Source organism: Copadichromis virginalis, linkage group LG18 (assembly GCF_057382275.1).
Source record: "Copadichromis virginalis isolate Kocher_CV1m ecotype Utaka linkage group LG18, C_Virginalis_male_GT1.1, whole genome shotgun sequence".
NCBI classification, from domain to species: domain Eukaryota; kingdom Metazoa; phylum Chordata; class Actinopteri; order Cichliformes; family Cichlidae; genus Copadichromis; species Copadichromis virginalis.
In genome coordinates this window covers 16,343,881-16,371,670 of record NC_140635.1, presented here as the reverse complement: position 1 = coordinate 16,371,670, position 27,790 = coordinate 16,343,881, and the positions used below count along the sequence as shown (strand labels likewise).

Genomic DNA, 27,790 nt, shown 5'->3' with positions numbered 1-27,790 from the left:
CTGTCATGATACAGTGACTCAGGGCTTTTCCATCATGTACAGTTTGTAAACAAGGAAACGATGAAAGCTAAGGATTGAGGCAAATTACTGTTGAGCAGCGAGTTCGGTGGTCTCTTTGTTCACATCTGCTTCATCTTTCAGTAACCACTGTGCTATTTTTCTAATGCTGCTGCACGGTCAGGAGAGGAAAACTCTGCAGGCAGACTTAAAAATCTGATCCTCTCCTCATGTTTGACGAGGCTACCTAATCTCTTTTGTTCCACCCCAAGAGTCTATTTCAGGGACAACTGAGCCCACTGTAACAAAAAACCAGTGACGCAAAGCAGGTCATTAAACGCTTCTTCCACTTATTTATTGATGGACACACAGATCAACTTTTTAAGTAGGTTGAGTGGACGCTCCAGTGCGAGTTCAAGGACGAGGCTTTACGTTTGATCTTTGAAAGCAGATGCGATGGTAATAGATGACATTTCAGAATTTAAAATCTACCAGGATACACTTGTGTTAAAAACAGTCAGTATTAGCTAACAGATTATTTTGTAGAATAGTCCTGTTACCTAAGAAAAAAATAATATAGTTTCCAGCTGCTGATAATCCAGAGTCACCTTCATCCAGACAGCAGTCAGTGTCACAGTACAAATTATACAATGAGATTTTTTTTAAAATAATAAAATCATCCCCGGTGACTTTGTATGTGGGGGATTTACACAACATACTGTAACCTTTTCACAGAAATGAAATCTACCTCGAGTAGATTTGCGATTAGGTGAGCTGGCACACTTTGCACAAAAAGTATATGGTATTGCAAAGATGAAATATAAGTGGTTATTAGAAAATATACACAACTAGACCCATTTTTTTTTTTAAACCAACAATCATTGTTTAGCACAGGGGTGGGCAATCTCAGTCCACGAGGGCCGGTGTCCCTGCAGGTTTTAGATCTCCCCTTGGGTCAACACACCTGAATCACACGATTAGTTCTTTAACAGGCCTCTGAGAGAACTTCAGGACATGTTGAGGAGCTAATTTAGCCATTTAAATCAGCTGTGTTGGTTCGAGGACACATCTAAAACCAGGTCTCGTGGACTTAGATTGCCCACCCCTGGTTTAGCATGTTAAAAAGCTGATTGACTCAAAGAATAATCTTAAGATGCAACAAATTTCGATGTCCAAAATCTATTCGGGAAAACCAAAAAAAATGAACAAAAAAAAAAAAAAAAAAAAAAAAAAACCGAAGAAATTTCTTCAGAAAATTTTGTTCTATCGTTTATTGTAAGAGATGAAGAGAATGGCTAAAAACACTTGAGACCTTTGACAAAACCGTGCACACTGGCTCCAGACAGAGCAGAGCAGTAGAAAACAACTTTGGTTCTTTTTTCTTTCCCCCCAGAGGTTTATCAGGATCCCCGACTCTCTAGTCTGACAAACGGACACCTCAAGGGTTAACTTAATGAAAAGTTATCAGAGCCAAGCTGTGCTGGTTTGTGCAGGGAGAAGTAAATATGGAAGCTTCGGCTTTGAGTTCCCTGCTTGCAACCTTCATCTGTTAGAAGCTTAAAAATGCTGATGAGTTGCAGAAAAACACCACCCTTTTTTATTGCTTCTTTAATCAGTAAAACAGCTTTAGTTGTGCCAACACAAGCTTACATTACAAGTTATAAACAATGTGTCATGAATGACGCTGTTAATCATGGTCATGTACATTTTTGATCAATTTAATGTAGCTAGATAAAAACAAATGTGCTTCTCTTTTTTGAAAAAACAAAACATGGGTAACCCAAACTTTTCAGCAGCTGTAATAATAACTAGAATTTTATTGGGCTGCCGGTAAATTATAGATTACAATCACACTAGTAAATCAACTAATCTTTAGTTTCAATTCCAGACCACAATTTTCGATTTTCACTTTAGTTTCAGGTTTTGGGTTTCAGGAATAATCATGAGTCATCTATTCTGGGCGTTACTACCAAGCAAAATTTGTCTCGTATTTAAGAGATTCTTGTACAGTAGTGCAGAGGAAATAATTTCACACCAGCTGATTTTAGAGAGAGAGACAGACACACACACACACACACACACACACGGTTGCAGCGAAATGTTTGCCATGCTTCCTGTTTTTCTAAAATAACCTTACTGTGCACATCTGTCTCTGTCATAATGAAAGATGAGGACAGGTCAGAGTCCAGTGAGAGGCAAGCCTCGCACATCTTACATAATAGTCCTCCGACAACCTGTCTGCCTGATTCAAAGAACACTCCCTGCTCTCACGGGGCAGTGGATAAATAAGTCATGAGCTGGAGGATTGTGTGACAACAGTGCTCGACAGACAGTCACAACAACACATGCTGGCAGGAAGAAGACAGTTCTAGGTTTGGCAACTGCTTTCAAATGGGATGCGACTGTGACTGATGGCCCCCAAAGTGTTGGTGTTGATTTCCAAAAAGCTGCAAAACTTAGATGCTAAACAATCAGCTCCATTAAGACGTCTGTGTAGCTGTGAAATGGTGACATGCTGCAGAAAACTGATTCACTGACTAATTAAAAGCACTGCAGGACCGCTTCTCTGCAAACCATAAAAATTAGGTCACTTCCACTACATAACTGAGAGCGTGGATTCAGGCGCCACACAGTGGTCAGTCTGAGCAGCCTCAGCTACATTTACTGAGTGGGTTATGCTACATTAACGTCTGCTACAGTTACAGTTCACAGCACTGAAAATAATGAAGAAAAACAACAACAAAAAGCTACATCAGCAAGATTTATAGCATATACTCTGAAAACAACATGAAGTAGGCTCTGCAGTATTTTTAAAAGTACCATTTATTTTATTTTAAAATATTTAGAAACTTAAGAATCCCAAAGGTTTGTTAAATTCAGTTTTGACAACAAAATTCATCATTTTAGACGCGATTAACTGTGTTAAAGCACAGCTCTATTAAAAGAAAACAAAAACACCACAATTCATTATTAATGATTACATCAGCTGTGCAAAAGCATTCTTCATATCCAGTTCAAATTCCAAACAATATCACTGCATCACTAAAAAACAAACATGGAACCATAAATGGGAAGCAATGGGAGGTATTAATGGTGTCAGCAGAGTATACCGTGGGTGTGAAAAAAAAGAAAAAAAAAAAAAAGTTCACCTCCTTTAGTGGAGAGACGCCGTCACCCGTATCAGACGTGCTGTGACCTGGGTGAAGCAAGTGAACAAGGTCCTGGAATGTAGTTACAATTTCAGAGTGCCCACAAATTAGTTGTTTTTGTTTTTAAAAGGACACCAGAAGGAATTCTAAGACAGTAATGCATGGTAACAAAACTTTAATAGTTAAAAATCAACTACATAATAAATTAAAAAGGTGAAGGGATGACTCTAGATGAGCACAGCACAATAAGTGTATTTTAATTCAGTCCTGTGAAAGCTTTTTCATGGCTGAATGTGAAGCCGCATCTCTCCACCTTCTTGGTGCAACACGTTGCACTGTAACTGCATCTAAACACTTCAATATAAAACCGTTCTAAGCACCATGGCTCCCTTTGCACCTGGCATCAACATGCATTCTGGCTGCATTTAAGTCCAACAATCCACATCTGCAGTCGCTTGAGGCACTAAAGATAAATAAGCAGGTTTGAAAGTAAAAAGCGACAACTACCAATGTGGAAGCAAACAATGCGGAATGCACATATATGGAATGTTTTGGTTGGGCTCTGTGTCACAGTGTTTCAACACTGATGGCGTTTATATCCACCAGATGCAGAAAAAGTCCTCTTTCTTTAACGCTGCTGCTAAGCATAGTTTCTGTATTGCTTTGTTAAACCTGATTAACCTTAGAAAATGTTTACACGCAGCCCACTGGGGTCAAATCGCTGGAATTGGAAAATGTGGTGGATCATTATTTGCTTGATGTGTCGTTTTGTGTGATGTGAAGCTGAAGTTATGATTCATGCTAATGCCAGATATCATAAGAGCCTGTGATACCATTATCATCATTAGCTCTAATGTTGTATAATATCAAATAGCTATATAAAAGTCCTGCTTTGACAAAATCCATTTACATGTTTTTGTGGTTATATACATTTATAATAAAAGTAACCAATATCACCCTTTTTAGTTTTCTCGAATCAGAACCACACGCACCATTTGGAACTGACTGAGGATTTGTCTGTAAAATGATGCCGGGGGTGGTGAATCTCCCACATTCAGACTGGCAAAGTGTCTGTTCTGTGGTATGTTGCTCAAGCTTCAAACTCTGAAGTCATACTTATCCTGTAGTGTGAGTAGGCGGAAGAGGAAGGAGGAGGATTGGTGGGATCCAAAGTCTTCGGAGGAAGTTCGGTAAGTATGTATTCGGGCAAGGCCTCTGGCGCTCCCATTCCCAAAGTATATTCCTGAGTGAACTCCATGCATAGTAGTGGCAATGACGACGAGTGCGTCAGTGGTCACAGAAATTGCTCGCGCTCACACCCACGCATGTCGCTCACAGACAAATAGTTAGTTCATTGTTCACTGGCTCAAGCAAGCTGCTAGTAGTTGAGTAGGCGCTCCCTTTCTGTGCCAGACCAGCTCTTCTTAGCAGCAAACACCTTTGCTTTGTTCACTGACGGACCTGTGAAGAGTCAAACACGTTAAAGTCAGTATAAACAGCCTCTATATTGGTGCACTTGTTTCTTCTATTTACCGCATTACTGACCTATATAGCTGAGCAGTACAGGGAGGAAGATGAGGCCGTGCGCCGCCCCCAGCAGCACTATGGCCAAGTACATCCTAAAATAAAAGACCTGGAAGATCTGCGACTTGGAAAGTGCCAGGATTAAGATGCCTCCAAACTTTGTTAATGTGATCCCACTGAAAACCTGCAGAAAGAGGAAAAAGTTACATGAGGCAGTGATAATTAAAAGTAAACGTGACCCTTTCATCTAGCAGTTTTTTTTATGCGCTGCATTACCAAAGTGCCAAAATTATTCTTTAAGCCAAAAGAGATCATAATACAACGCCCTCTTGTGGATTTAATGAGAGGTGAAAAACTTACTGAGCTGCCCATGTGAGCTAGGGCCTCCTCAGCACGCTCCACTCTGTTGTTCTTCACACTGACGGTGAAGGCTCGCACGATGTGACTGCAGAACTCCACCGAGATCCCACAGCTCTGCAACAGAGGACAGGAAACACCTCAGCACCACCAACATGAACATTCAGGAGTTCTATTCTGTGTGAGGTTTTCTAATCTTTTTTTTGTGGTTTTTTTGTGTGTGTTTTTTTTTTTTTTTTAATTAATACAACATATTACTTTGCCAACACATCTGCAAACCTTTAGGGACACTGTTACATTGCAAAGACAAAATCCCTGATTGGAGGACTGAAAATGTAAACAGTCCCAGTTTAAAGGGTACAGCGTGTGAACCAGATGCAAACAGGAACAAAACTTGACTACACCTACATTGTGTTCCGTTTCACCTATTCTACAGTAACAATTGGGGAAACAGTGGCTGGAGGCAGCAGCACAAAATGACATCGGCCATGGCAACCTTGCTTTTATATACAAATATACCGAGAACACAGTCAAGCTGGCAGCCACCGGAATCACTGATTGCAAAGATGTGTTTGCAATCTATAGGCGTTTAACAGTGAGAGAATTCTTTGGAAATTTGTCTCACTGATTGCAGTCAGACTGTGATTGTTTGAAGACAGGTTGCCTCCCACAAGGCAATCTGTGCAATTGACTCAAGTAGCTGCTGGAACTGCTTACAATGAGTTGCTGGATGTTAAAGTTTAAAAAAAAATAAATAAAGAATTCAGTGCAATCACTGGGCAACCACAGATTCTACTCCTATTTGCAAAAAAAAAAAAAAAGGCATTTTTCTCCTACTGTGACTGAGCTATTAAAGGTTATATCTTTAATAATATCACAAAAAACAACACCTATATAAAACACTTAACGCTCAATGAACCAGTATATTAGGATTAGTTGTTACTGTATTGTGAAAAGCATGCAATAGAAAACAAAATCAACAAAATCTGGGTTTAAAATACAAAGCTTTTTGGTTTTCCACTGTATTAAAGTGGATATTTTGGTTAAATGATAGACTTTCACATGATTACAGTGTAAAACAGGCTCACTCTATCAAACCTAAACTCCGAGTCCAGTGAATTCAAGGTGCTCTTACCATAACCAGGTTCACAAGTGATACTGCATTGAGACTGATGTCCCACAGCCACATGACACCGAACATGTTGACCAGAATCATCGCGATGGTAATGCTGACCAGCACGCCTGCCCACAGCTCGAAGCCCAGCAGCACCGTCGTCACCACAAATATGGCTGCCAGCGAGACGCACAGGTTCAGGATCGTGTCATTCATGATGGTGAGGTACTGCTCGTAAAACACGTAGAAGACGCTGCAAAGGAGGAGAAGACATATTAGTTAGCAATAAACTGTTATCTCAATAGATAAAAAGAGTATGTGTTTAATACTTGTATTGAAATATTGGTCTATATGTTTAAAAACAACAAGGAACTGTCGCTTTATTACATTGCATTTTTAAACTAGTTACCAATCATCCTGTTCTGACAAACAGCAAATGTAATTTCATAAAAAAATAAAGTGAAATTTGTAGAGAACAGAAAACGCTTTAATGTCAAACATCTGCATTTCCATAAATGTTAACCTTTCACTGCATTATTCCTGATTCTCCTAGGTAATATTTTTATATTTTGAATTGACCCTGAGGTGCCGTACCCATTTTATTTAGCCCCCACTCCTGGTGCTTCCTACCTGTTTTTGTACTTCGTTAATGTTTTATATCAATAACTTATTGCATTATTGTGAAGCACTTTGGTCTACCTTTGGTTTTAAATCTGCTATATAAATAAAATTGTACTGTATTGTATTGCAATGTTGTTTTCTTTGCTGTGTGTTTATCTACAACCTACTTCCCCACCTCTGATAACCCTAAAGTTTCAGTTCAAAAAATTCAGCATACACCACCATAAACCATAAAACAGCGGCTGAAACTGAAAACTTTTCATTTGGAACAAACTTTAATAAAGAACTATAAAATGATTTATATATATATATGCGCGGCAGGTTGATACGATAGGTCTTACCTGTAGGCGAAAACTTTGTGGTCCATGGACTCACTGATATTTTTGGCCAGGATTCGAGCCATTTTCAGAGCCTCTACATAGTCTGGGGACTCCTTTAGGATGGTGTGGTAAGTCATGAAGTACGTGGCTCCTACCCCTGTGTTGTTGGGATACAGGTCAACTGCAGCAGCATAGGCTGCATGGCCACTAGAGGAATATGGGAAGAAGTGAAACATCATAATCCACAACAAAGCTGGTACACCGTGCTTTCAATAGAAGGAGGAGATGTCGACAGAGCTTTAAAATTACCCTTTTCCGCATTTCAGGTTGGGGTTGTCAGACAGGAACATGGGTAAAAAGTGCATGAAGTCTTCTCCTTCAGGCCTCTTTTTTCCACTGGGAGTCATCGGCCGACAGGATACACAGGACGAGTTCACCACTGGAAAAATACATCAATCAGTACATATAATTCTGCACATTTATTGTGACAAAAAACACAAGAACAGAAAACTAATAAAGTAACAAGTGAATGTTTTGGAAAGTCTGATATACAACATAGAGGTGATTAACATACAATATATACAGATCACACTGTCAACATTATTACTAAGATTACCATTATCATCACCATGGATACAGATTCCTGCACCTGTTTTTTGTTCTGAAAAATGTAATGCACCTTACTTTAACTGTTTAAGTTCTTATATTGCCTTGTTGTTTTGGCATGGATTATACGTTTTACAGCCATTGTTTCATATGAAGAACTAGAAATAAAAACCTTTGGCCAGACTGGCCCATTGTAACGGCAGAGTTATGGGGTTATGAAACAAGCGTTCAAAGCACTGAATAAAACTTTACCGGAGGCATTGCAGAAGGCCCCGGTGGTGTTGTAGTACCGACAGCAGGTGGACTGAGGCTTCACCCAGTCAAAGTAGTCATCCAGCCAGGAGGATGGTGTGCTGGCAATGCTTGTGCTATAAGCAGAAGAACAAATAAATAAATAGCTCTGGCATCACAACATCAAAGCAGACAGGTTTCAAAACCTTTGCAGGATCTAAAGTTTAGCAATTGATATATTAATTTACACAAACACTTAAACAGTTGGATCAGGAGCTCAGACTTACTAGTTGCTTATAAGTGAGGCTGTGTAGACCTGCTGCACCAGGGAGTTGTTGTTACACCCCACCCCTCCACACACAGCATTCTGACCCTCTGGGCTACTGTAGTTGAGACCTTCCTCTACCACAAAGTAAACAGGTGCTCCAGTGTGGAGATACTCGCTCATGTTCTTGAAGTACTGCAATACATACGAGTCCTAGAGAGAAAGAAACTGTCAGAGCTGCCCGCAGGAAAAAGGATGTGAGACAAGATATCGTGCTTGTTCCATGCCCCCCCACACACACAGCTGTGAGAAATTATGGCACATTACATGCATGATTTAGCTTCCTGAATGACTAAGCAGCAAACTAACCAGACTACAAATTTCAATGTCACTGCTGAATGTTGCTACAATCAACCTGTAGACAAACTTTTCCAAAAGTATCAAAATGGTTGAAATGGTGTACATAAAACTTACATCCGGCATGGATAATTTCTGGTCCAGTCCGATCTCAACTTTATTCACCACAGCAATACTGAAGGAGAGCATTCCCACAAACACTGCCACCTATAAATAACAATGATCATGAATGCATGCTCATGATAAACAATTCTTCAAATCAAACCCAAAAACCTGTTTTTAGCTAATTATTAAAAGGCAGGCGTGCATGACTGCACTGAGGTACTCACTATGACCGGTCGCACCCACTCTGTGAGGATGAATGGGGCGAAGACTTTCTTGAAAAACTGGAACAGGAAGCCATCTGTTTTGATTTCCTGTCCTTCTGGCAGCGTCACGCAGCAGCAGATATCAAGTCGATTCCTCTATTAGACACAAACAACAAAGCATTTGATAAGTGTACGTTACCACTACTGACCTAGTCTGAAACTATCAAGAATATGCACTCAAACATTTGTTATTGAGATTCAAATACACTCCAAACTCCACTAGGAAATTTGAACAATAAGAAGAAACATCACTGCACCAATTTCATTTTAAATCTCCTCAAAATTAGATTAAGAGTTTGCTGGGACTGAAACTTTCAGCTTAAATATTTGGCAAAACATCTCCATAAACCCTCAGTCTGTAAATCTCTAACTCTGTTCATATGATCGTCTCACCTCTTGCCTTTTAGCGTCCAGACCGAGCAAGCTGACAAAGCAACTGATCTGCAAAAGGAAATCAATAAAAACAGCCAAGCCAGCAAACATGGAGAACGTCCTGACTGCTGGCATGCTGGTCAGTGCTCCTGGAAAAGAAAAAGAAAAGAATTATTTTATCAGTATGTGACTCACCAGGGCACTTTGACACATTTTGTGGCCATGGCAACAATTCGGACCCAAAAAAAAAAAAAAAAAAAATTGTTCCAGCTTTTAATGCCTTTGATAAGTGTAATGGAAACAAACACTATTAGAATCAAGATTCAGACAATCAGCGTTACACAGCCTTGGCATACAGTCAGAAGAGTGAAATAAATAGCACCGTCACTGCCAAGTGACTCAGTTGTTAGAGATTTGAAATAGTCCCATCAGTACAAACAGTGTTACAGAGCATTTATTATACAATCACTGTTGTATGAACACTATGTCAGGGTAGGTATTGATGATAAAAAGAGCAGTTTGATCTGAGAGCTCTCTGTGTACTTGATGTATTAATAAAGGAAAATGTAATAACCGATCTATTTTACCCAGGAAGAAGGCGACAGTCTCAGAGAAGGAGGACAGAAACAAGCTTGGGGCGATGTCTCCAAGAATACGACCGATCTGCTGGTGGAGTTCTTCCTGTGGCATCCGCTCATCCCTCTGTTCGAAAATACAAATGAAGAACCAATTTAGTACACGTAGCTGGTACAAAAGGGACCCATTTTTATTTACAGCTCCATTTTTCTATTCTTGGACTCACCAGAGTAGCTTAACATGATTCACCGTCCGAAATAATCCTTATTAATCTTACACTGGGCTTGAGCGCAGCCCCTCAGTTCATCATCCATCTGAAACATGCCATCTTATCTCCCCTTCTATTTAGACCACCCCCTCTTTACTCTGATTGGTTGTCAGCCTGACTGACCTTTTGGCAAACATGGATCACTTGAACGTTTAGTTATGCTTATAAGAAAAAAACCAAAACAAAACAAAACATAATAGAGAGACAGAAAACTGGACAATAATTTATATTTAATATTAATAAAGGTCTAGAGTAGCACCACATTATATGGCAAACCACTTGTTAATTATGTGTCAGTTTAATGGACTGGATTGAAAGAGCTTACCTGGTATGTCTGTACTATGATAAAGATGTTGTCCACTCCAACAGCCAGCACAAGGAAGGGAATGACCTCAATCACAATGAGCGTTAGTGGGACACCACAGTAGCTGAAGATCCCCAGTGAGCAGGCCACAGAGCTCAGCACAATCAGGATACCTGCTATACCCAGGGAAATCTTAGAGTCCACCTGTAGGGGCAAAAGTATAAAAAGCCCATTATGTGCACACTTTATGCACGACTAGAAAAAAAGCTGCCAATCATGTTGATCCAGTTTAGCTAAATTAAAGTCATGTGTTAAATTCTATGGTCACAAACAGGAAGGAGGAGTTACAAAGCATAATGTGTCAAACTATTTCAGGCATGGATTATGTTCACTGATCATTAAAAGCACATGCACAGTGAAGAGAAAGAATTTAATTTTTACCAGCACTCTTCTAAAGCTGTGGATGTGACCCAGGGCCAAGGAGATGTAGATGAACATAATGCCATAGCTGAGGACCACAGTGCTGATGTCGCTGTTGCTCTCTCTGTTGATCTCATCTTCAATGCTCCTCTCTGCACTGAAAGCGATGGTCAGGTTGGGGTTGCTGAAGTTCTTCATAAATTTGATGAACCTGAAATGGAAGCAAAAAACCCAGATGTTAACGTAGGAGCAGCATCTTGAGCTACCGTGAGCTTATTGATCGTTTGTTGTCTCACTCGTTTTCCCACGCCCGAGCTTTCTCCAGTCTGACGGTATCATTCAAATAGTTGTTGATGGGAAAAGTGATCACGAGCGCAGTGGCATTGTTGTAGTTTGTGTCTGTAGTGGGAAAAGAAGGAATACAAAAAACAAGATGCATGAACCACTTAAAATGCTTCTCATTTATCAATCATAATAATTAGGATTACTGAACTGACAGTTATTGCTTAATGTTCCTTTTGAAAAAGTGTACAGATTAAAATGGCTTCTAAATTACATCGTCACACTTGGCTGAAGACAAAAATGGGAAGTTGTTCTTACTTTTGATTTAGGCTTTATTTGGATGCAACATTTCAGATCTAGTAATGCTCCATATTCTTGCTATTAGTACTTGAGTCATTTGTTTTTCATTTTCTAATTGTAGTACAAGATCAGTTCTAATGATGTTGCACTACACTATAATAAATGCAATGCCACAGTTTATTCTGAATCAACACTACTACAACTGCAACATAGCCCAACACCATCTAAACCTCGCCCCGATACTTGTCTCCAACCTGAGCTGTCCCCTCTAAAGTTATTACAAAACCCATCCTTCCATGGTAACTCCAACAAAATATTACAACATAAAATGAATAAAATTAAATTAATGTAGGTATAAATGAATTATATAATCAGTCATTTGGAAGGCCAGACATTTTCTTCTACAACAATCATGCACTGTAGTACTATTATTATTATTTTTTAATTTACCTATTTATATATTTTATAACTTAACACCACTGAAATTTAGACACATGTTATTTCCCCCGTTGGATTTTTCCTGCTTTTAACTTGCACAGAATTATCTCTCTTTTTTTTTTTCCATTGTTTGTTTTGTATGCATTTCATGGCACTTTTTTTTTTAAATCTATTCCATTATTTTATTATAATTTCTAATCAAATTTTTGGCACTTTAGGCCCTCCATACACTGCTACAAATGGAAAGTTTATACGCAGAGTACAGCGAGTGATCAAAGACCAAAGTGTTTCTTTCAGCGCAGTAAAACTCAATAAAGGAATAATACGAGAAGCTGTAAACCAATTATGTAACTACTGTAGGGGAGAAAAAAAACAAAAAACTATTCCCACAGTTCTGGGACAAACAGCAGTAATGATTTGCACTTAGAATTGCTTTTCTATGAAACGTGTTGCATGCAACTTAAAAGTACAATTTCATTAAAACAAAATTCGGAATTGGTGAATACGCAAGTTTCCCCCCCAATGCAACAGTTTAACTACCAGGGTGGCGTCCAAACAACTTTTAACATACAAAGCTGTGCCAGTATAACCCCCATGCTCTGATTGAAGTTGTGTCAAACCGAAGTCATGTGAATATACTTCACAACTCACCATCGTATCCTCCCAGTGCAAGCCAAGGGAAGACAGGGCCACCAAAGGTGCCTAAACAAGGGTCATGTAGCATAGTGGTGTCGTTGAGGGAAGCCGGTGCACTGCACAAGCAAAGAGAAAACAATTATGTTAAAGACAACCGTCAGTAAGGGTTTGCAGAAATCTGCGTCACATAAACATTTATTGCACATGACAGCGAATGAGGAAGTTTGAGTGCACTATTTTAAGAAGACACTTTTTTCAGTGACCTCAACTGCACAAAGGAGATTCTTGTTAACTGCAGGTGCCATTTTTCAACTGTTGGTTTGCTTTTTTTAACTTTTAAAAATATTTCTTAGACATTTAACACAAATGTGACAGCAATTAAAACAAGCTGATAAGAAAAGTAAAGGCTAAATCTATCAATAAAACAGATACAAATACTTTTACCTGACACAGTAGAGGAAGTGGTCATGATAGTCAGCCCAGATATAAAATTCATCTCCCATTAAGTGATCCAGTGTAGCGTGGCTGTTCTGGAAGTAGTTTAGGACACTAAGAATTGTACAGTTGTCATTGTACGGAGCCAGAGGAGCCAAGCAGATGTCCTTCAGGGTAACGGATTCTTGATTATATGAGGCTACGAGGCCTTCAATTTCAAGCTGCAGATCCAGGACCTGGTAAGTTGAAAGAAAATGGAAAAAGAAAGGAGAACCTTTTAACCACCGTATGAAAAATTTGCTTGCTTTTCACGTGCAAAGCTTCTATTTTATCTAACAAAGGAAACAGTGACGTTGTTACAGAATTTACACACTGACAGCATTGTGGCTCGGTGGTTAGCAATGTTGCTTCATAGCAGAACGGTCTCTGGTTGAAAACCTGCGTGAGTCTGCATGTTCAGCCAATGCCATTAATGTGGAATATATTAGCCAAGGATACGCTCAAAACAGAGACACCATGGTGCTGTATTTATTTATTTATTGAAGATAAGAAAGTCGCTTGTGTACATTGGGAGAGCATTAAATCATATCTAACCTCATTGAAATATTTGGATGGTTCGTTAATACCTTTTGTTTAAACTTCTATATAGTTTATATGTGTCAAAAATTGTCAAAGTAGACTGAACAGGCTTCCAAAATAAACCAGTGTGTGAATGGGTGAATGACTGAATGTAGCGTAAAGCGCTTTGGGGTCCTTAGGGACTAAGTAAAGCGCTATACAAATACAGGCCAATTGTTTTGTTTTTTTTTCAAACCAGTCTGACTTCAACTCACCTGATGCAGGAGCTCTTTGTTCAGAACCGAACCGAATGGGAAAGATCCTCCAAAATACGGATTGTAGGTCTCATTGAGCTCGAGTGGAGTAGTTATGATGAGCTGCACAGTTCTAAAGAAAGGTCCAAAGTGTTTGTCGAAGTAATCCTTCTCTTGACGAGCTTGGCTCTTGGGAGATGACCAGAGCTCAACGGGGTCGGTGGTGATGCGCATGTAGGCCAGGCCCCCAGCTGAGGCTCCCACCAGTACCAGGCAACAGAAGAGGATGAGAAATGGATGCCTCACGCAGAAGGAACCCCAGGAGCTGAAGAGCATCCGCAGGCCATTCTCAAAACGCTCACCCAGCGTTTCACAGCATGATGCATTTACTGAAAGGTAGGAAATACCTAGAACTTAGTTTGGGCTGTGTGGTAATTACATCAAGACACATTTGGAGAAATTATGCAGTCTCAATGACATTTCATAGCTGTACCTTGATCAGGATCATCACTGTTAAGTGACAGTGGGTTATTACTGTCCAAAATGGGGCCATACTCAGATGTGATAGCTCTTTTCCTGCAAAGAAGGACAAACATACGATATCATCCAAATCTGTTTTCCACTATGAAATATATTCAGCTACATTATGTACTGCTTGACACAGGACCCAACAGTATACAATCAGAAAGATTTGTTATTTTAATTATTCAACGAATTATAAGATGCAGTTACAATTTCAATGTAAAGCAAGGTGCAAGGCACTCCGCCCCCCGCCCTTTTTCTTTTTAAATTTGCCTGATCAATTAGTTTATGACCTTTTGCCTGCTTAACTTCAGAGAGTGGCATTTGCATTTGGAAGTTGCGACTAAATGAATTCTCAGGGCAAGTAAATCAGACAATTCCTATGCTATAAAAACAACACCGGTTCCTGCTCTTTTCATATGAATGTTTGAGTGAATGAATGAGAGAGAGAATATCAGTAGTGGGATAAACAGTCTGGTAAACTTATGGGAAAAATAAAATGAATCACAAAACGTGGCAACTTGAAAAGGCTCGAGTTCCAACTCAAGGCAAAAGTGGTGGATGCTTGCAGGATCCTTTGAACAGTAGTGATAATTTAAAAGAATCACATCAACTCTTTGGACAGACAAACGCAAAATCAGCATGAGTGACGATGTATTTCCCCAGATGAAAACCAAACCATAAGCAGAAAAACAAAAAACAAAAACAAAAAAACCTGACAACTGAAACCAGCTGCAGTTAAGGCCTCGCAAAGCATCAAACCTCTTCACACAGTCATCGCCTTTACCCATCATGCGCGTGCAGTCAACCCTCAAGGCTTATCTCGTACCAGAAAAACCCTGCTTAACCTTCCTTGAAGTGTGTCATCATACAAATCTCTCCACATCCAACTATACAGTGTGTGTTCAAAGCTAAAAAATTCCATTACCTGTAACACCACACTCCCAGAAGAACTCCAAAAAAGATGAGCAGGAAAGCCATGTAGGAGATCCACATGATGACAGCCATGGCATCGATACCAAGGATGGTCCATGGAGGCGGGAGCAGTGGAGGTACGGGTTTCGGGCCGCAGGACTTGGCGCAGTCCTGACAGGAGCACGGACCTGAACCATCCTCCAGGCTTTCGTTACAGGCGTACGTATTGTTGTTCATGGGAGTGTAACCAGCCAACGGGACATCTAGAGTAAAGACATTGCACATCACAGGACAACAGAGGGATCAGACACTTAAAAATACTCAAGCTCAGAAAACTACTGCTTTTGGGGAAAAAAAAAAAAAAAGTACTTGAAAAATACTGACCTGTGAATTTTGGATCGATGGGAAAAGGGGTCTGTTTATTCTTGGTATTGAACATGAACTGGATCCAGTTGGTAGCATTGCATGCTTCTGCAGTCTTGCCACACAGAAGAGATAAGGCCTTCACATTGCTAGATGGTGCCTGGACATCCTTGCATGCATTGTACATGGCTGGCAGAAGTCAAATGACATAATTTTAAAAACAAGGCAAAAAACAAAAAGGTGGCATATAAATAATTAAGTCAACTCCAAATTTAAATGTTATAATTATCAGTCACCAAAAATGAAACAATTACACAAGAATTTGTATAGAACTGATCAAGCTCCCTACTGTTACAATACTGGGAATTCTGGCTAAAAACCTCACCGTTAGAAAATGTTTGTCCAATATAGTATTGCACTGCCATTACGTCTTCGCCAGTAATATTGGTGACATTCATAAACTGACTCTGGTGTGGACTGCAAGTCAGCTCACAGAAGAGGTTCATGAGATTGTAGAAACACGCCGGGCACCTGCAGGCAGCCGCACAGTCAGACAGAAACAGGGAAACAGATTTGCTGCTATAACTCACAAAATAATAAAACAAGTGTAAAAGTCTGTAAATGTTTCTTGGAGAAAACAAAAGTGTGCTGACATAAAATGAAATTCCTTTGGCCTTTGAGCGAGTCCATGTCTAAATCAATTAACTGGAAAATGCAACGTTGACACTGTGTGCTGTGTGCCACTGCAGAGTTTATCATCAGAAATTTTTAAAAAAGGGAACAATGATGCCAAGTTAAGCAGGTCATGTGTTCTGGCAGTTTATTATATAACATCTTTGCGTACCGAGACAGGAACTGAAGTGGCAGCTGGAGACTGCCTTTGAGGGTTCGCAACTGGTCAACGTTGCAGCAGAGACTTTTGTTTCCATAGTCGTACCCAGGACAGAGCTCCTTCATATTCAAACACAAAGAGAATGACAACACTTTATAAGAAGATTTCTGTAAGAGGAAACCTGTGGGATGCTTTAGGTGTCAAAAAATGTGAGCAATAAGAGAAGAAACCCCCCCCCCCCAAAAAAAAAAAACATCAAAGGGCTGTACGTACAGTGAGAAGCAGATAACCATCAGGTGGTAGTGGCTTAGGTGGACCAGTGTAGTTGCAGTTGTACTTTTTTCCAGGCACAGGCGAGTTACCGCACTCACCGTACCACACGCAGTGATGGGCCGCAACATGATACTTGTAAAACAAGAAAATCAGAAGTCATTTATTTAGTGATCGCAGCGACAACTGCAGTGCAAGTTTATGCTCGTTTCAGCTGCACAGTCCAGTACAACATGTTTTTTGTTTTTTTTAACTCATGTGACTCAACTTCAATTTTCACCAAGTGAGGATATGGTCAAAACCAAGAGGGCAAAGAGAAAGCCCAGACGCATTTAGTTTCTCTAAAGGCTACAGCAGACCATATGACTTTGTAGACCAATGACCTGACTTCCTTTAGATACATTTCCGCCTCAAAGACTTTCAGAGTGAGTGTGCTTTGAGGGCTGCAGAGATTTATGAAAAAGAAAAAAAAACAAAAAAACACCAAAAAACTAAAACTGTGATTAAATGTAATTGATAAAAGTTTACAAGATTAAATATCAACTCAGGATGTTGGAATGAGACTTGAAACAGTGGCAGCAGTTAGAAATGCTAGCACTTACACAGTGATTTTTTTTTTTTTTTAATTCGTCTCACTCACTCTCAATCACTTTTTTCTATAAGGTCTAATATTCACACACACCAACTTAAACTGGGGTTCAGCATTGTGCCCAGGCTGGGGCTAACTGGGGAATCGATCCACCAACCTACCTCCTGAGCCACAGCAGAAGTGGGTGGCCCTTACGAGCGTTCAAATATGTGTGAAAAGAGACCACCCCTTAACAGAGCCACATTTATGCATTCTTGCATTTGTGTTTGAGAGTAATGAGAGTTCATCGGTACATGACTGCAGATTCTCACTTCCCTTACACAAACGCAAAGAGTGGCCACATTTGTCTCTCTCCATTCCTCTCCTGTCATCCCTCCAAGAGGGTGAAGAGCTGAAGTGAATAGAGGGAGGTTTCCTTGCTTTCACTCCTCTCCGCCAGCTTTTCCTCCAGCAGACTGTGTGACTTTCATTGAAACTGCTTAAGGGGATTTAACAAATTTGGATGCAGACGACATTTAACAGAGTTAAATATCAGACCGGGTCTCATTTCCTGTGTTTCTAGTATCTTGTGCTTTGTATGTCTGAAAATAGTCACTTCACTTCTGCAAACATGTTTTCTTTTCATCTGGTATTTTTAAGAATACCCTTTGAAAAGCAGACAGACACATTTCTCAGTTTTTGTTTTCCAATCAGTCAACCATGGAGAGATACTCTTACATAAAGATTTAAAACTAAACTTTTTTTTTTCTGTTTATTCAGCATCAGTGCGCTCTCACATGCTTTTTGCTTTCCGATGAGTAACTTAAGGAAGTTGATTCACTTACTCCACAAACTTTTATGGGAAAGCCTGTCACACTTTGTCCTACTCGTGTCTTGTGGTGCGAAGATGACACTTGACATTAGAATATCACTAAAAATTGAAAGTGCAGCCAGAGCTAGTGACCAAACTCTGCATCTATCAAAATTAAGTCTTGTTAATTCAGGGTAAAAAGCAAAACTCCGCCTGGGAATATTCAGAGAAATTCACCTCAACTCAGGAGCCATGCATACTCAGAGCCTTTGCTAAAATACTTTCAGCTTCATCCACAGCAGCCACAAATCAATACTCTTTCACTGATTTTGACATTCCTGCTGCTTCTGTCAGGATATCTTATCCTAAAGAGGTAATGATTAATCAGATTCTGGTGTTTTAGCAGGATTTCAAAAAAGTGCAGTCAGTGGACTGACCTAATTACATCATGAGGAGAGCAAACAATGCAGTGACAGTCAGGAGCTGGGAGGCTTAGCATTATCTACATCTGATTAAATCACAGACAAATTCTTTTTTTTGTCTGCTTTGATCAAAAATCCTTTAAACTGATCTTAAATTATTTTATGGGTATTTCTTAAGGAGATGCAGTAATTTAAACGTTTATCAATACATGCAGAAGTTGAAGCTGGCACACAAAACTGTGCTTTTTTTTAATGTGAATTGATGTTAATCTCAAAATAAACCCCAGTAGTTTCAAGTCTCATGAGCGTCTGTATTCTCTCATTGCACCATTTTTTTCCAGCAGCTCCGCGGTTACTACATCAGCTACATGACGTGTAGTTCAAATACTTGATACATCCAAATAAAAAGCGAATTTTTCACCACAGCTATTCCTTCTAACTAGCTAGCTTTTAACTCGCAGGTTTTGTTCACCCTTTGACAGGCTTGAGATTTTAGCGACATTTATCATAGCTGTGATGACATTTCGGGAGCCATTAGTCAGCACACAAATCTGGTTTCGACAATCGCTGAACCTAGAACCTGTACACGCACCGCCGGTCTCATGTTAGTCCGCAACAAAGCAGCAGTACTAACCCCAGCTATATGTTCAAACCGACATTAAGCCAATTATCGTCTAATATTGTCTTCAATATATGCAAAATAGGGTGAATACTTTTAATAGCTCAACTCAGCCTAAATCCGAGTTTCCCTCGACAACTGATAAACAAACACTAGCTACGCCTGAGCTGAGTCATTAAACAGTCACGAGAGCGGTGACGTTAAATCAAACTTACCGATCTAAAATAACCCTCGGCCAGGAATATAACGAGGAAGAGCAGACTTAAGAAGCTTCTCCCTGCCATGAGCCCCATCTCGGTGCCTGAAACGATCAAATTCAACTGACTTGCTCAGGTAAACTTTACATTTCCTCACAACTGTCTTCTTCTTCTTCTTCTTCTTCCTCCCAATATTTATTTGGGGCGGAGATAAATATTTATCCCAGCGCTGCCCCCTAGCGACTAAGATGACCCACTGCACCACGAAGGCCACGAAAGGAACTCCCCCATTTAATTTAATAATCCCCGTTACCTTTTTTTTTTATTGTCTTCACGTGAATTCACATGATTAAACTAGGGATTAGAGTGTTCTTGAGTCAGATACATTTGGGTTGTAGTGATAGACATCTCCTTGCTTACATAATAAATGATTTACCTTATTTTAAGACAATAGAAAAATTATTTAACCTTAGCTTATAAGGGGAAACCATATATACCTTATAATAAAATCTAACATTTTTTAACATCTATGGAACATATCATACAGTAGTCAATCATCCGTATCAGTTTACCACTCACAGCCCTACCCTGACCTATGTCATAAATACAATCATTAAAAAAGTGACTGTACTTTATGTAAATATGTGTGCCAAGAGTTTGTTTGTTTCAAGATTTGTCCCGGGGTTGATGTGGCATTCCTTGGCCTTCCTTTTCCCAACTATTTTTAAACACTGCCAACCAGGAAGTGAGCATTTCTATTTTATTCTGATACCACAAACCACATGTGTTTTCAGCATTCCTTTGAAACACACAAGTTTGAATATTTTACCAAAACAGGGTAGAGTTCTGGCTCATGTGTCACCTGAACAGCTTTATATTACTGTTATAATTATGTATTCTGGAAATGTCCAAAGACAGGACAGAAACTTCAAGAAAGCAGAGGATATTTCCACATTTCCCCTGAAGCCAAACGATTTAATTTACCTTTGATCCTGCTGCGATGTTAGTGGCTCTCTGCAGTTGCAAATCTAATTTAAATAATTCTTTCCTGCAGGCTGACGTTTTAATTTCAAGTTTTTCTGCCCACAACCCAGCAGTCATTACCTTATCTCATGTCCTGGTACTGCAAGAAACCTTTTGTGTTTTTTGTAATGACTCTGTTTCCCTTCACATTCCTAGTTTTTGAGGTCCACCAAAAGTCGTCTGCTAGGACAGAAAAAAGTGCATAAGCGACATATAAACCTGTAATTTGTTCTGCCAAATAAATTGAATGTTTTAGTCTATGCACACAGCTAAAATTCAATCAAGAGCATATCTTGATGTCCGGATCTCTTTAAAGCTGTGAGCAGAACACCTTAATGCATCGTTGTTTCACTAAAACAGAAACGGGAAAGCATTCAGGCTGCACTGAAATAACAACAAACAGGAGACATGTCCATAGAAAATAAGATTTATTCATTTACACTTTTGAATGAAATAATCACAATTCAGGAATAAGTGCATATTCACATATGATATGACAAAACTGTGTACTGAGTATAAATTACAGGCGACTATGCCGGGTTATATTACAGCATACACACTGTTACCTGTACATGTACCTGTGTAAAATCTGCAAAGGTAGGTTTACAGGCTGCTACAAAACTATATTCCCTTAAAACTAGGAATAAATATTTGTGAGGCTTAATGCTGCTGCAGGACTAAAAAAGGCTTTAAAGCTAGGAACAGATTCATAGATGGACTGTCAACATTTTTTGCGAAACAACAAGGAACCAGCCAAAGGGGTTCTGGTGATAATAACAGACCGCGGGCGTCAGAAACATTCATCTCTAAAATATGTCCCAGGGAAGTGCAACTACTGCTACAGTTCAAACAATTTACTCAAACGGCCTAAGACAGGTCAACCAGCATTTCAAACATGGTACAAACAAGACAAACGTACTATATATATAGATCACAACTGGTGCTGCTGAGATTTTTCCCCAACTTGTCTATCTATGATGTGGTTTTTGCTTGCCCAAAATAAAAAAACAAAAACAAAAAAACCCAGCTGTTTTCTGAAAAGTACTCAGTCATGAGGGCTACAAATGACTTCCTTAATACTCAGACTTTAGTATGACACACTGATAAAAAAACCTCAGACTATCTCGCTTTGTGGGTCTCCACAAATATGCTTCATGTTACAAGAACGCTGCCGATTCTGAGCTACAAAACACAGCAGGACGAACGGGAACATTTGCTGTATTTACCATCACATTCTCCACATAGTTACGACAGGGAAAAACAAGAAGCTCAGCTCTCTTGTTCTATGCCAGGTGATGCGACAGTCTTTTTTAATACATACAGAATTAATTTAGAACATAAAGATCACACATTAAAATGACAATTCACCAGAATTCCCCTTTATGCCGACTGTACATTCCCTACATTCCAAGGTATTTGACTCATCCTCTAGGCGGGGTGCCAAAGGAATTCTGGGGAATCTTTAAAAAAAAACCTCCCTTTAATCTTTTTGACTTCACCACAGAGAAACAGCCTCTAACTAGCGAGTCTACAATGCATGTACCTCAAGTTGTGTTTTTGGGTTGCGCTGCCCGCTTCGGCGTTCTTGAAATATTACCGGAGGTGTTTACACGCTTTTAATAGCATTCCTCCACCAACACATTTGGATCACAACATCTTTTGTGCATAGCATCTACACATTTCTACTTCTCACATTTTCAGAAGAGAGTTTCTCTTCCTGTCAGGAGGTACGTCACAAAGGTGGAGTCTATCTGGTCTCTTAAGGTCAGCTGAGACATGCGAAACAACTTTTGTCGTTCTCATTGGTAGTTTGGAGGTGGTGTGAAAAAAAAAAGTCTTTGGAATGAGACTGGTTTAACTTGAAAGCATGCCAACAATGCTGCTCAAACTGTCAGCTGACTCCATAAGATAGGACAGAGTAGGGTGGTACCACTCAGCAATCCAGCCAAGATACTGAAGATAACGCCTTTCATAAGTAGTCTCTTATTTCTTGTCACATTCCACTAAGTCAGTCCGGGCCCAGGTACTCTGCATTCTCCGCTGCCGGTATGTGTCCATTGGTGTGGGTCTTGAAGGTGGGAGTGAAATCCTGTTGGTAGTCGGGGTTGTCTATGCTTTGCTGAGGCAGGTATTTCTCAATGCTGTGGACCGTGCCGTTTGACGTGAGCGGGAGGACGGCCGGGGACAGAATCTCATTGAGATATTCTGGTCCGGCGGCCCCGTTCTTAAAGTAGTTCAGGTATTCTGTCTCCGTATGGTCCGAGGAGATGGTGGGAAGAAGGGTGCGAGGTGGACCGGGATGCTGATAGATAGGATTCACCACATCTGAGATGGGATTCTGGTTCATGTAGCCTGCAAGAAAGGCATTTACATTAACGAGGGCACCAGACAATTTCTCTGATCATAACAGGAGCGCCGCATATTTTAGGGTATTTATTTATTTAGATCAACTGACTATTTAGACATGGCATGAGTGAAGGCTAAAAGATGAGTCATGACATGCAGCAGAGACCCCTGGTTTGATGCGCCACGAGCTGAAACCATCAGTGCAGGTCTTTTCCGAAAGCTCCCAAATAATGCTGTAATCTTTACGTTGAGCTATTTGCATATATTAGAGCTATTTCTTATATTTTGTAACTTATATTATTATATATATATATATTGTATTATTTAATTTAGTTCAGTCTGTTACTGTTCTTATTACCTTGGAGCCACTGTAACCACATACCTTTCATAAGGATTAATAAAGTATTCTGATTCTGAAGACAAAATGCTACAAATCTACAAATCTATGCAGAAAGGCATTAATAAGACTCATTTTATCCAACAAAGAAAGTCTTCTTTTTCTTGTTTTTCTTCTTCTGCCTCTATCTCACCTTGTCCCTATCATCCTCATCATCACTAACCCTCTCTCCGTGTCCTCTTTCATTACATCCACGGCAGCTCCATCTCTCACATCCTTTGTCCAGTATATCTACGATCCCTCCTCTGCACATGTCCAAACCATCTCAGCCTGGCCTCTCTAGCTTTGTCTCCGAGCCTGAGCCGTCCCCCTGATGCACTCGTTTCTAATCCTGTCCATTCTTTTCACTCCTGATGAAAATGTTCAACTCTGCCACCTCCGGCACCACCTCCCTTTTTTTTGTCTGTGCCACCGTCTTAAGACCGTACATCATAGCAGGTCTCACCACCATCCTGTAAACCTTCTATTTCACACTGCTGTCCTTATCTCACAAGTCACCCCTGACACTTGTCTCCACCCACTCCACTCTGCCTGTACTCTCTTGTGCACTGTCTGATCTTTGGATGGTTGACCCCAGGTATTTAAAGTCAGCTCCCTTCGCTACTCTACTTCTCACATCATCCCTGCTTCACCTGCCTCCCTCTCATCTCCAAAGAAACTGGGACATGAATAGGTGTGGCACGTCAAGGTTGATAAGCATTAAAGACACATATGCAAAAGCCTTACAACGTCTGACAAAAACACTAATGTAACTAGTAAACAATACATGGGTTACTGCATGTTCTGCTAACAGCATTACAGGAAGAGGGGGGCAGTACACTTGCTGGCCACTAGATGTCCCCCTTCCTCACTTAATCACCCAAAGAACACAGAGGCAAGCCATGTTGAGATTTCTCTTGAACTAAATTAAAAAGTAATGGCATTTAGTTGAAGTTTACTAACCTGGAGACGGCTGGAAGGCTTCATCGAGAAATTTGTCTGTGGGGTCTGGAATATATCGCAGGGCCATGCTTCCATCTCTGCTCGGGAATCCGTTCTGTAACAAAGAGCAGAGGTTTTCAGGGCTGTGGCACTCCCTGTGAAAATATTGCAAAGAGGCCAGCACAAAGAGAAAAATCCTTTTCTTTACAGGTATAATAAGGGTTTAATGCATTCTCACCAGTAAGCCAGTTCTGCTGTGGCACGTCCCGATGCTGCTGTTGAGGCTCTGAAAAATAGGTACGGCAAACGTTTTGTTAATCATCAAATGATGATGCCACATCAAATGCGACACAGGAAATTGTGTTTTATGAAGCCATAACATAATTAAATAATCCTCTATAAACCATAAAGCAGCCACTGAGTGAAGAGGAAGGTTTAACATTTTATTAAGCAGGCATAAGGCACCGTACAAAGACAGGCTGCTTTGTTTAGTTTCTTTTATTCTTATTTTTTGTTACTGCATGTTTCTTTTGGACACAGGGACGGCAAGTTCTCTCTGAACTGTGACATGAACGTGTTTTTATGGTCCCCGAGAAGTTATAGCTGCCATTCTTAGTACAAGCTGATAGGGATCAAAATAAACGTTCGCCGTGCAGATTCATATGGATTCAGACAATCTGACAAGCTTTGCTGTGTCCAAATCAAAGGGCTGTGAGTGGCATAAAACCATGAAAAATGGGAAAACAGGGAAAACAGGGTGACAGCTGTGGCAATGCAATTACTTTCAACAAGAAAAGGAAATTAAATACGCTGAAGCACTGACCATGTGGGGAAAAAGAAAGAAAGAAGGCCTTACTGGGCCATGTCCCAACAGTAATATTACAAAAACAGACCTATTCTGAAGTTTTATTGGACAGAAATAAAAAACAACAACGGGAAAAAAAGGCACCTGTAAAGGTAATCAAACCTGAAACCTCATATGGACTAACCAGGCTGTCAGTGGCCAGCAATAATCCCAGGTAAAAGAGCCAGACCTACGCATGGCCTTCACTGAACCTGCAGTAGAAGAGTTCTGCTTATTCCACCTTCATCAATCACAGGACAACTGGGAGGAAACGTGGGAGAGGCGCTGATTAAGGAGGGCGAGTGGGTGGCAGTCACGACAGGCCAGGTAAACAGAAGCAGGGCCGCTGGGGTCAAAAGCAGCCTTTTCCCACTTCAAGTCAGTAAAATGAGTTAAATTCTGTCTAAACACCTGTGGTAGAGTTTAGCAGCTGCAGCTCTGTTTCTCCTGACTGAAGGCATGAGCAATTGTTTTCAACACAGTAAAAGAAAATAATGACTGTGTTTATTTCCATCCAGACTCACAGGGTAATGATTTATGCCGAAATCTCATTTCCCCAAAACACAGTTAACACAGCACAATTACATTTTCAAACAGTTGACTGCCTGTTGGTAAAGTGTTCACAGCTAAAGCTGTGTGAACCAAGAAGGTCAGTGTGAGTGAATCTGGTGTGGGTGTGTGTCTGTGGTAAACGCACCATTACATGGCTCATTAGGGGCCTTACAGCTCACAGCACAAAATACAGTGGCAATATTTTCCATGTGGATCCTGTATTTGTGTCAAAATCTTTTAAAATTAGAAGTGAACGTGCTGAAACAGGTCAGCAGTTCAGCATTTGGCTTCAGCCTTGTGCTAATAGAGGGACAGCAATATATATATATGTAGAGAGAGGATATATTGTAAGTATATAAGGGCTCTTTCTGTGTCTATAGTCATAATTGCATCAATTTTGCAAGATCCAAACCATGACAGAGCCTACACCGTTTACTGAGCCTCACTCACTCTTCCTGTTTCCCTTCATAAAAAATGGCAGATGCATCTCTCAGATCCTGGATTTTTCAGACACTGTTCATCTGCTGTAGACAAAATGCTTGAAGAAACAATTTAAAATAAGTTTTATTTCCCTAAGTTGCCTGTTATGTGTAGACAACACTGCCTCATCCCCTGAGTTAGGTGCCTTTTTATGCTCGAATGACACATTATTAAGTATTAAGAGGATTAAAAAAACAAAAAAACATTCCTTGGAAAATGGTCATGTACAAGGACTGGATTAAAATGAGTGAAAAAGCAGCCAATGAAAAACTTAATAAACCTTTCAGAAAGTCTGGAGAACTATTGCTCAAGATCACTTACAAAATTACAAGACAGTCTGGCTCCTTGGAAGGAAAATGTGATGAAATGAAGAATTGCTCAAGACTTTTGCACAGTACTTTAGTTCCTAGTATTCACAGCAGCAGTGACTTCAGCCTTTTGATTACTAGGTGCACACAGCACAGTCAGTTTGTGTGATGTTCACAAGAACGATAGAGTGGGTTTCTGGTGAGCTGCGTCACCTTGTGGGTGTAATAAGGAGTAATCACTACTCAGTGTGACACCAACGCAAGTTGTGATGATTTCCCGTCTCGTAATTACATCAGTTTTGATTTCGCTTTCAGTTGAGCTGCACTAGTTAAGCAGGAGCACGCTCTCCAACACTCCTAAGTTTTGCATAATTTCTAATGATTTTTAGTTTTACTCTTACAGGCCTGTCCTGACAAAGCAGAAAAGCTTCACGCCATTTCTTTTTTTGTGTAAGGATTGCATGATTTATGAGATTTCTCTAAAATCTAAATTACTGTAAACCACGTACAGACTTGATTTTACATTTCCATAAAGGGTCTTACTGTTGAGTGAATCAGTGGGGTGCGGGAGGTACTCGGGCTGCTGAAGAAGCCACGCTGTGGCACCAGATATTCATCAACATCCACGGCATCCTCCATGTCCTCCCCGCTAATCAGGCTGCGGTAGAACTTATTGTCTGAAGGACTCGGTAAGTGCATGCGGTCATCCCCCTAAAATCAAAGAGTTTACCCTTTTTGTTATACGTAAAAAATCACTGCTGCTCATCATCAGATATTCTGTATATTTAAGCAATTTTAAAGAAAGAAGTGGCTTAAAATTATACCTGGATGACAAGATAACGCGGTGGATCCCGAGCCATCTTTGTAAACTCCGCTATAAGTTCTCGGAAACGAGGGCGGCTGTCTGCATCAATCATCCAACCTGCACACATGCATCAGCAGAGATCATCAGGGTGGGTTGACTCAGTAACATGAAGCTTTAAATTTGTGAGTACATTAGCAGACATAATCTGTAAAAACAGCAGGTCAGCAGGAAGCAGAACTGGGAAAGACGGATGATAAAGACAAAACTAGAACAAAAGCCTGAACCACAAAACAACTGCCATAAAATTTGAGTGTTTATTGAACATTCTGACGAAAAAAACTAAACAAAAAAGAAATTGCTTTGTATCATATTTGCTACATCACATCGATGATGTAGGAGTCTCGCGTATCAGATATGATACTCTAGGCCAGGGGTGGGGGAGCTCCAGGCCTCAAGGGCCGGTGTCCTGCAGGTTTTAGATCTCACTCTGGGTCAACACACCGGACTCAAATGATTAGTTCATTACCAGGCCTCTGGAAAATTTCAAGACATGTTGACGAGGTCATTTAGCAATTTAAATCAGCTGTGATGGATCAAGGATACGTCTAAAACCTGCAACACTCCGGCCCTTGAGGCCTGGAGTTTCCCACCCCTGCTGTAGGCTGTACAGGGGTAACATAAAAAACAACTGTTTGCTAAAGTGCATTATGTCTTAAAAACAATAAAACAAATGGTGATGTAACTAATTATTACTTTTTCCTTCCTGATTCATTTGCTGTTAACTGTCACGTGTGTTTGTTCTGGAGGAAACAGACAAAAAACACCCCCCAAAACAGACTAGTA

General features: G+C 40.2%; 2 protein-coding genes across 2 annotated transcripts in view; both read right to left on the bottom strand.

Moving 5' to 3' along the window:
• Window positions 1-2,802: 2,802 nt before the first annotated feature.
• npc1 (Niemann-Pick disease, type C1) lies at window positions 2,803-19,447 on the bottom strand. The gene is made up of 25 exons (XM_085438508.1): window positions 19,290-19,447; window positions 16,658-16,789; window positions 16,397-16,503; window positions 15,938-16,083; window positions 15,574-15,741; window positions 15,203-15,452; window positions 14,246-14,328; window positions 13,774-14,141; window positions 12,950-13,176; window positions 12,521-12,621; window positions 11,146-11,248; window positions 10,871-11,060; window positions 10,451-10,633; window positions 9,869-9,983; window positions 9,303-9,430; window positions 8,871-9,005; window positions 8,659-8,748; window positions 8,207-8,397; window positions 7,941-8,056; window positions 7,392-7,521; window positions 7,104-7,289; window positions 6,163-6,394; window positions 5,031-5,144; window positions 4,692-4,854; window positions 2,803-4,607 (listed from the first exon to the last, which is right to left on the bottom strand). Exons 1-25 carry the CDS (start codon window positions 19,365-19,367, stop codon window positions 4,525-4,527), a joined length of 3,819 nt encoding a protein of 1,272 aa, XP_085294634.1. The 5' UTR covers window positions 19,368-19,447; the 3' UTR covers window positions 2,803-4,524.
• Window positions 19,448-20,705: 1,258 nt separating this feature from the next.
• Window positions 20,706-27,790, bottom strand: part of egfra (epidermal growth factor receptor a (erythroblastic leukemia viral (v-erb-b) oncogene homolog, avian)) — a 43,744-nt gene continuing 36,659 nt past the window's right edge. The window contains exons 24-28 of the mRNA XM_085437875.1: window positions 26,967-27,064; window positions 26,686-26,853; window positions 24,197-24,244; window positions 23,980-24,073; window positions 20,706-22,646 (exon numbers count right to left, since the gene is read on the bottom strand). Of these exons, the coding sequence (XP_085294001.1) occupies window positions 22,303-22,646; window positions 23,980-24,073; window positions 24,197-24,244; window positions 26,686-26,853; window positions 26,967-27,064 (752 nt within the window). The 3' untranslated portion in view covers window positions 20,706-22,302. The remainder of the gene's footprint in view (window positions 22,647-23,979; window positions 24,074-24,196; window positions 24,245-26,685; window positions 26,854-26,966; window positions 27,065-27,790) is intronic.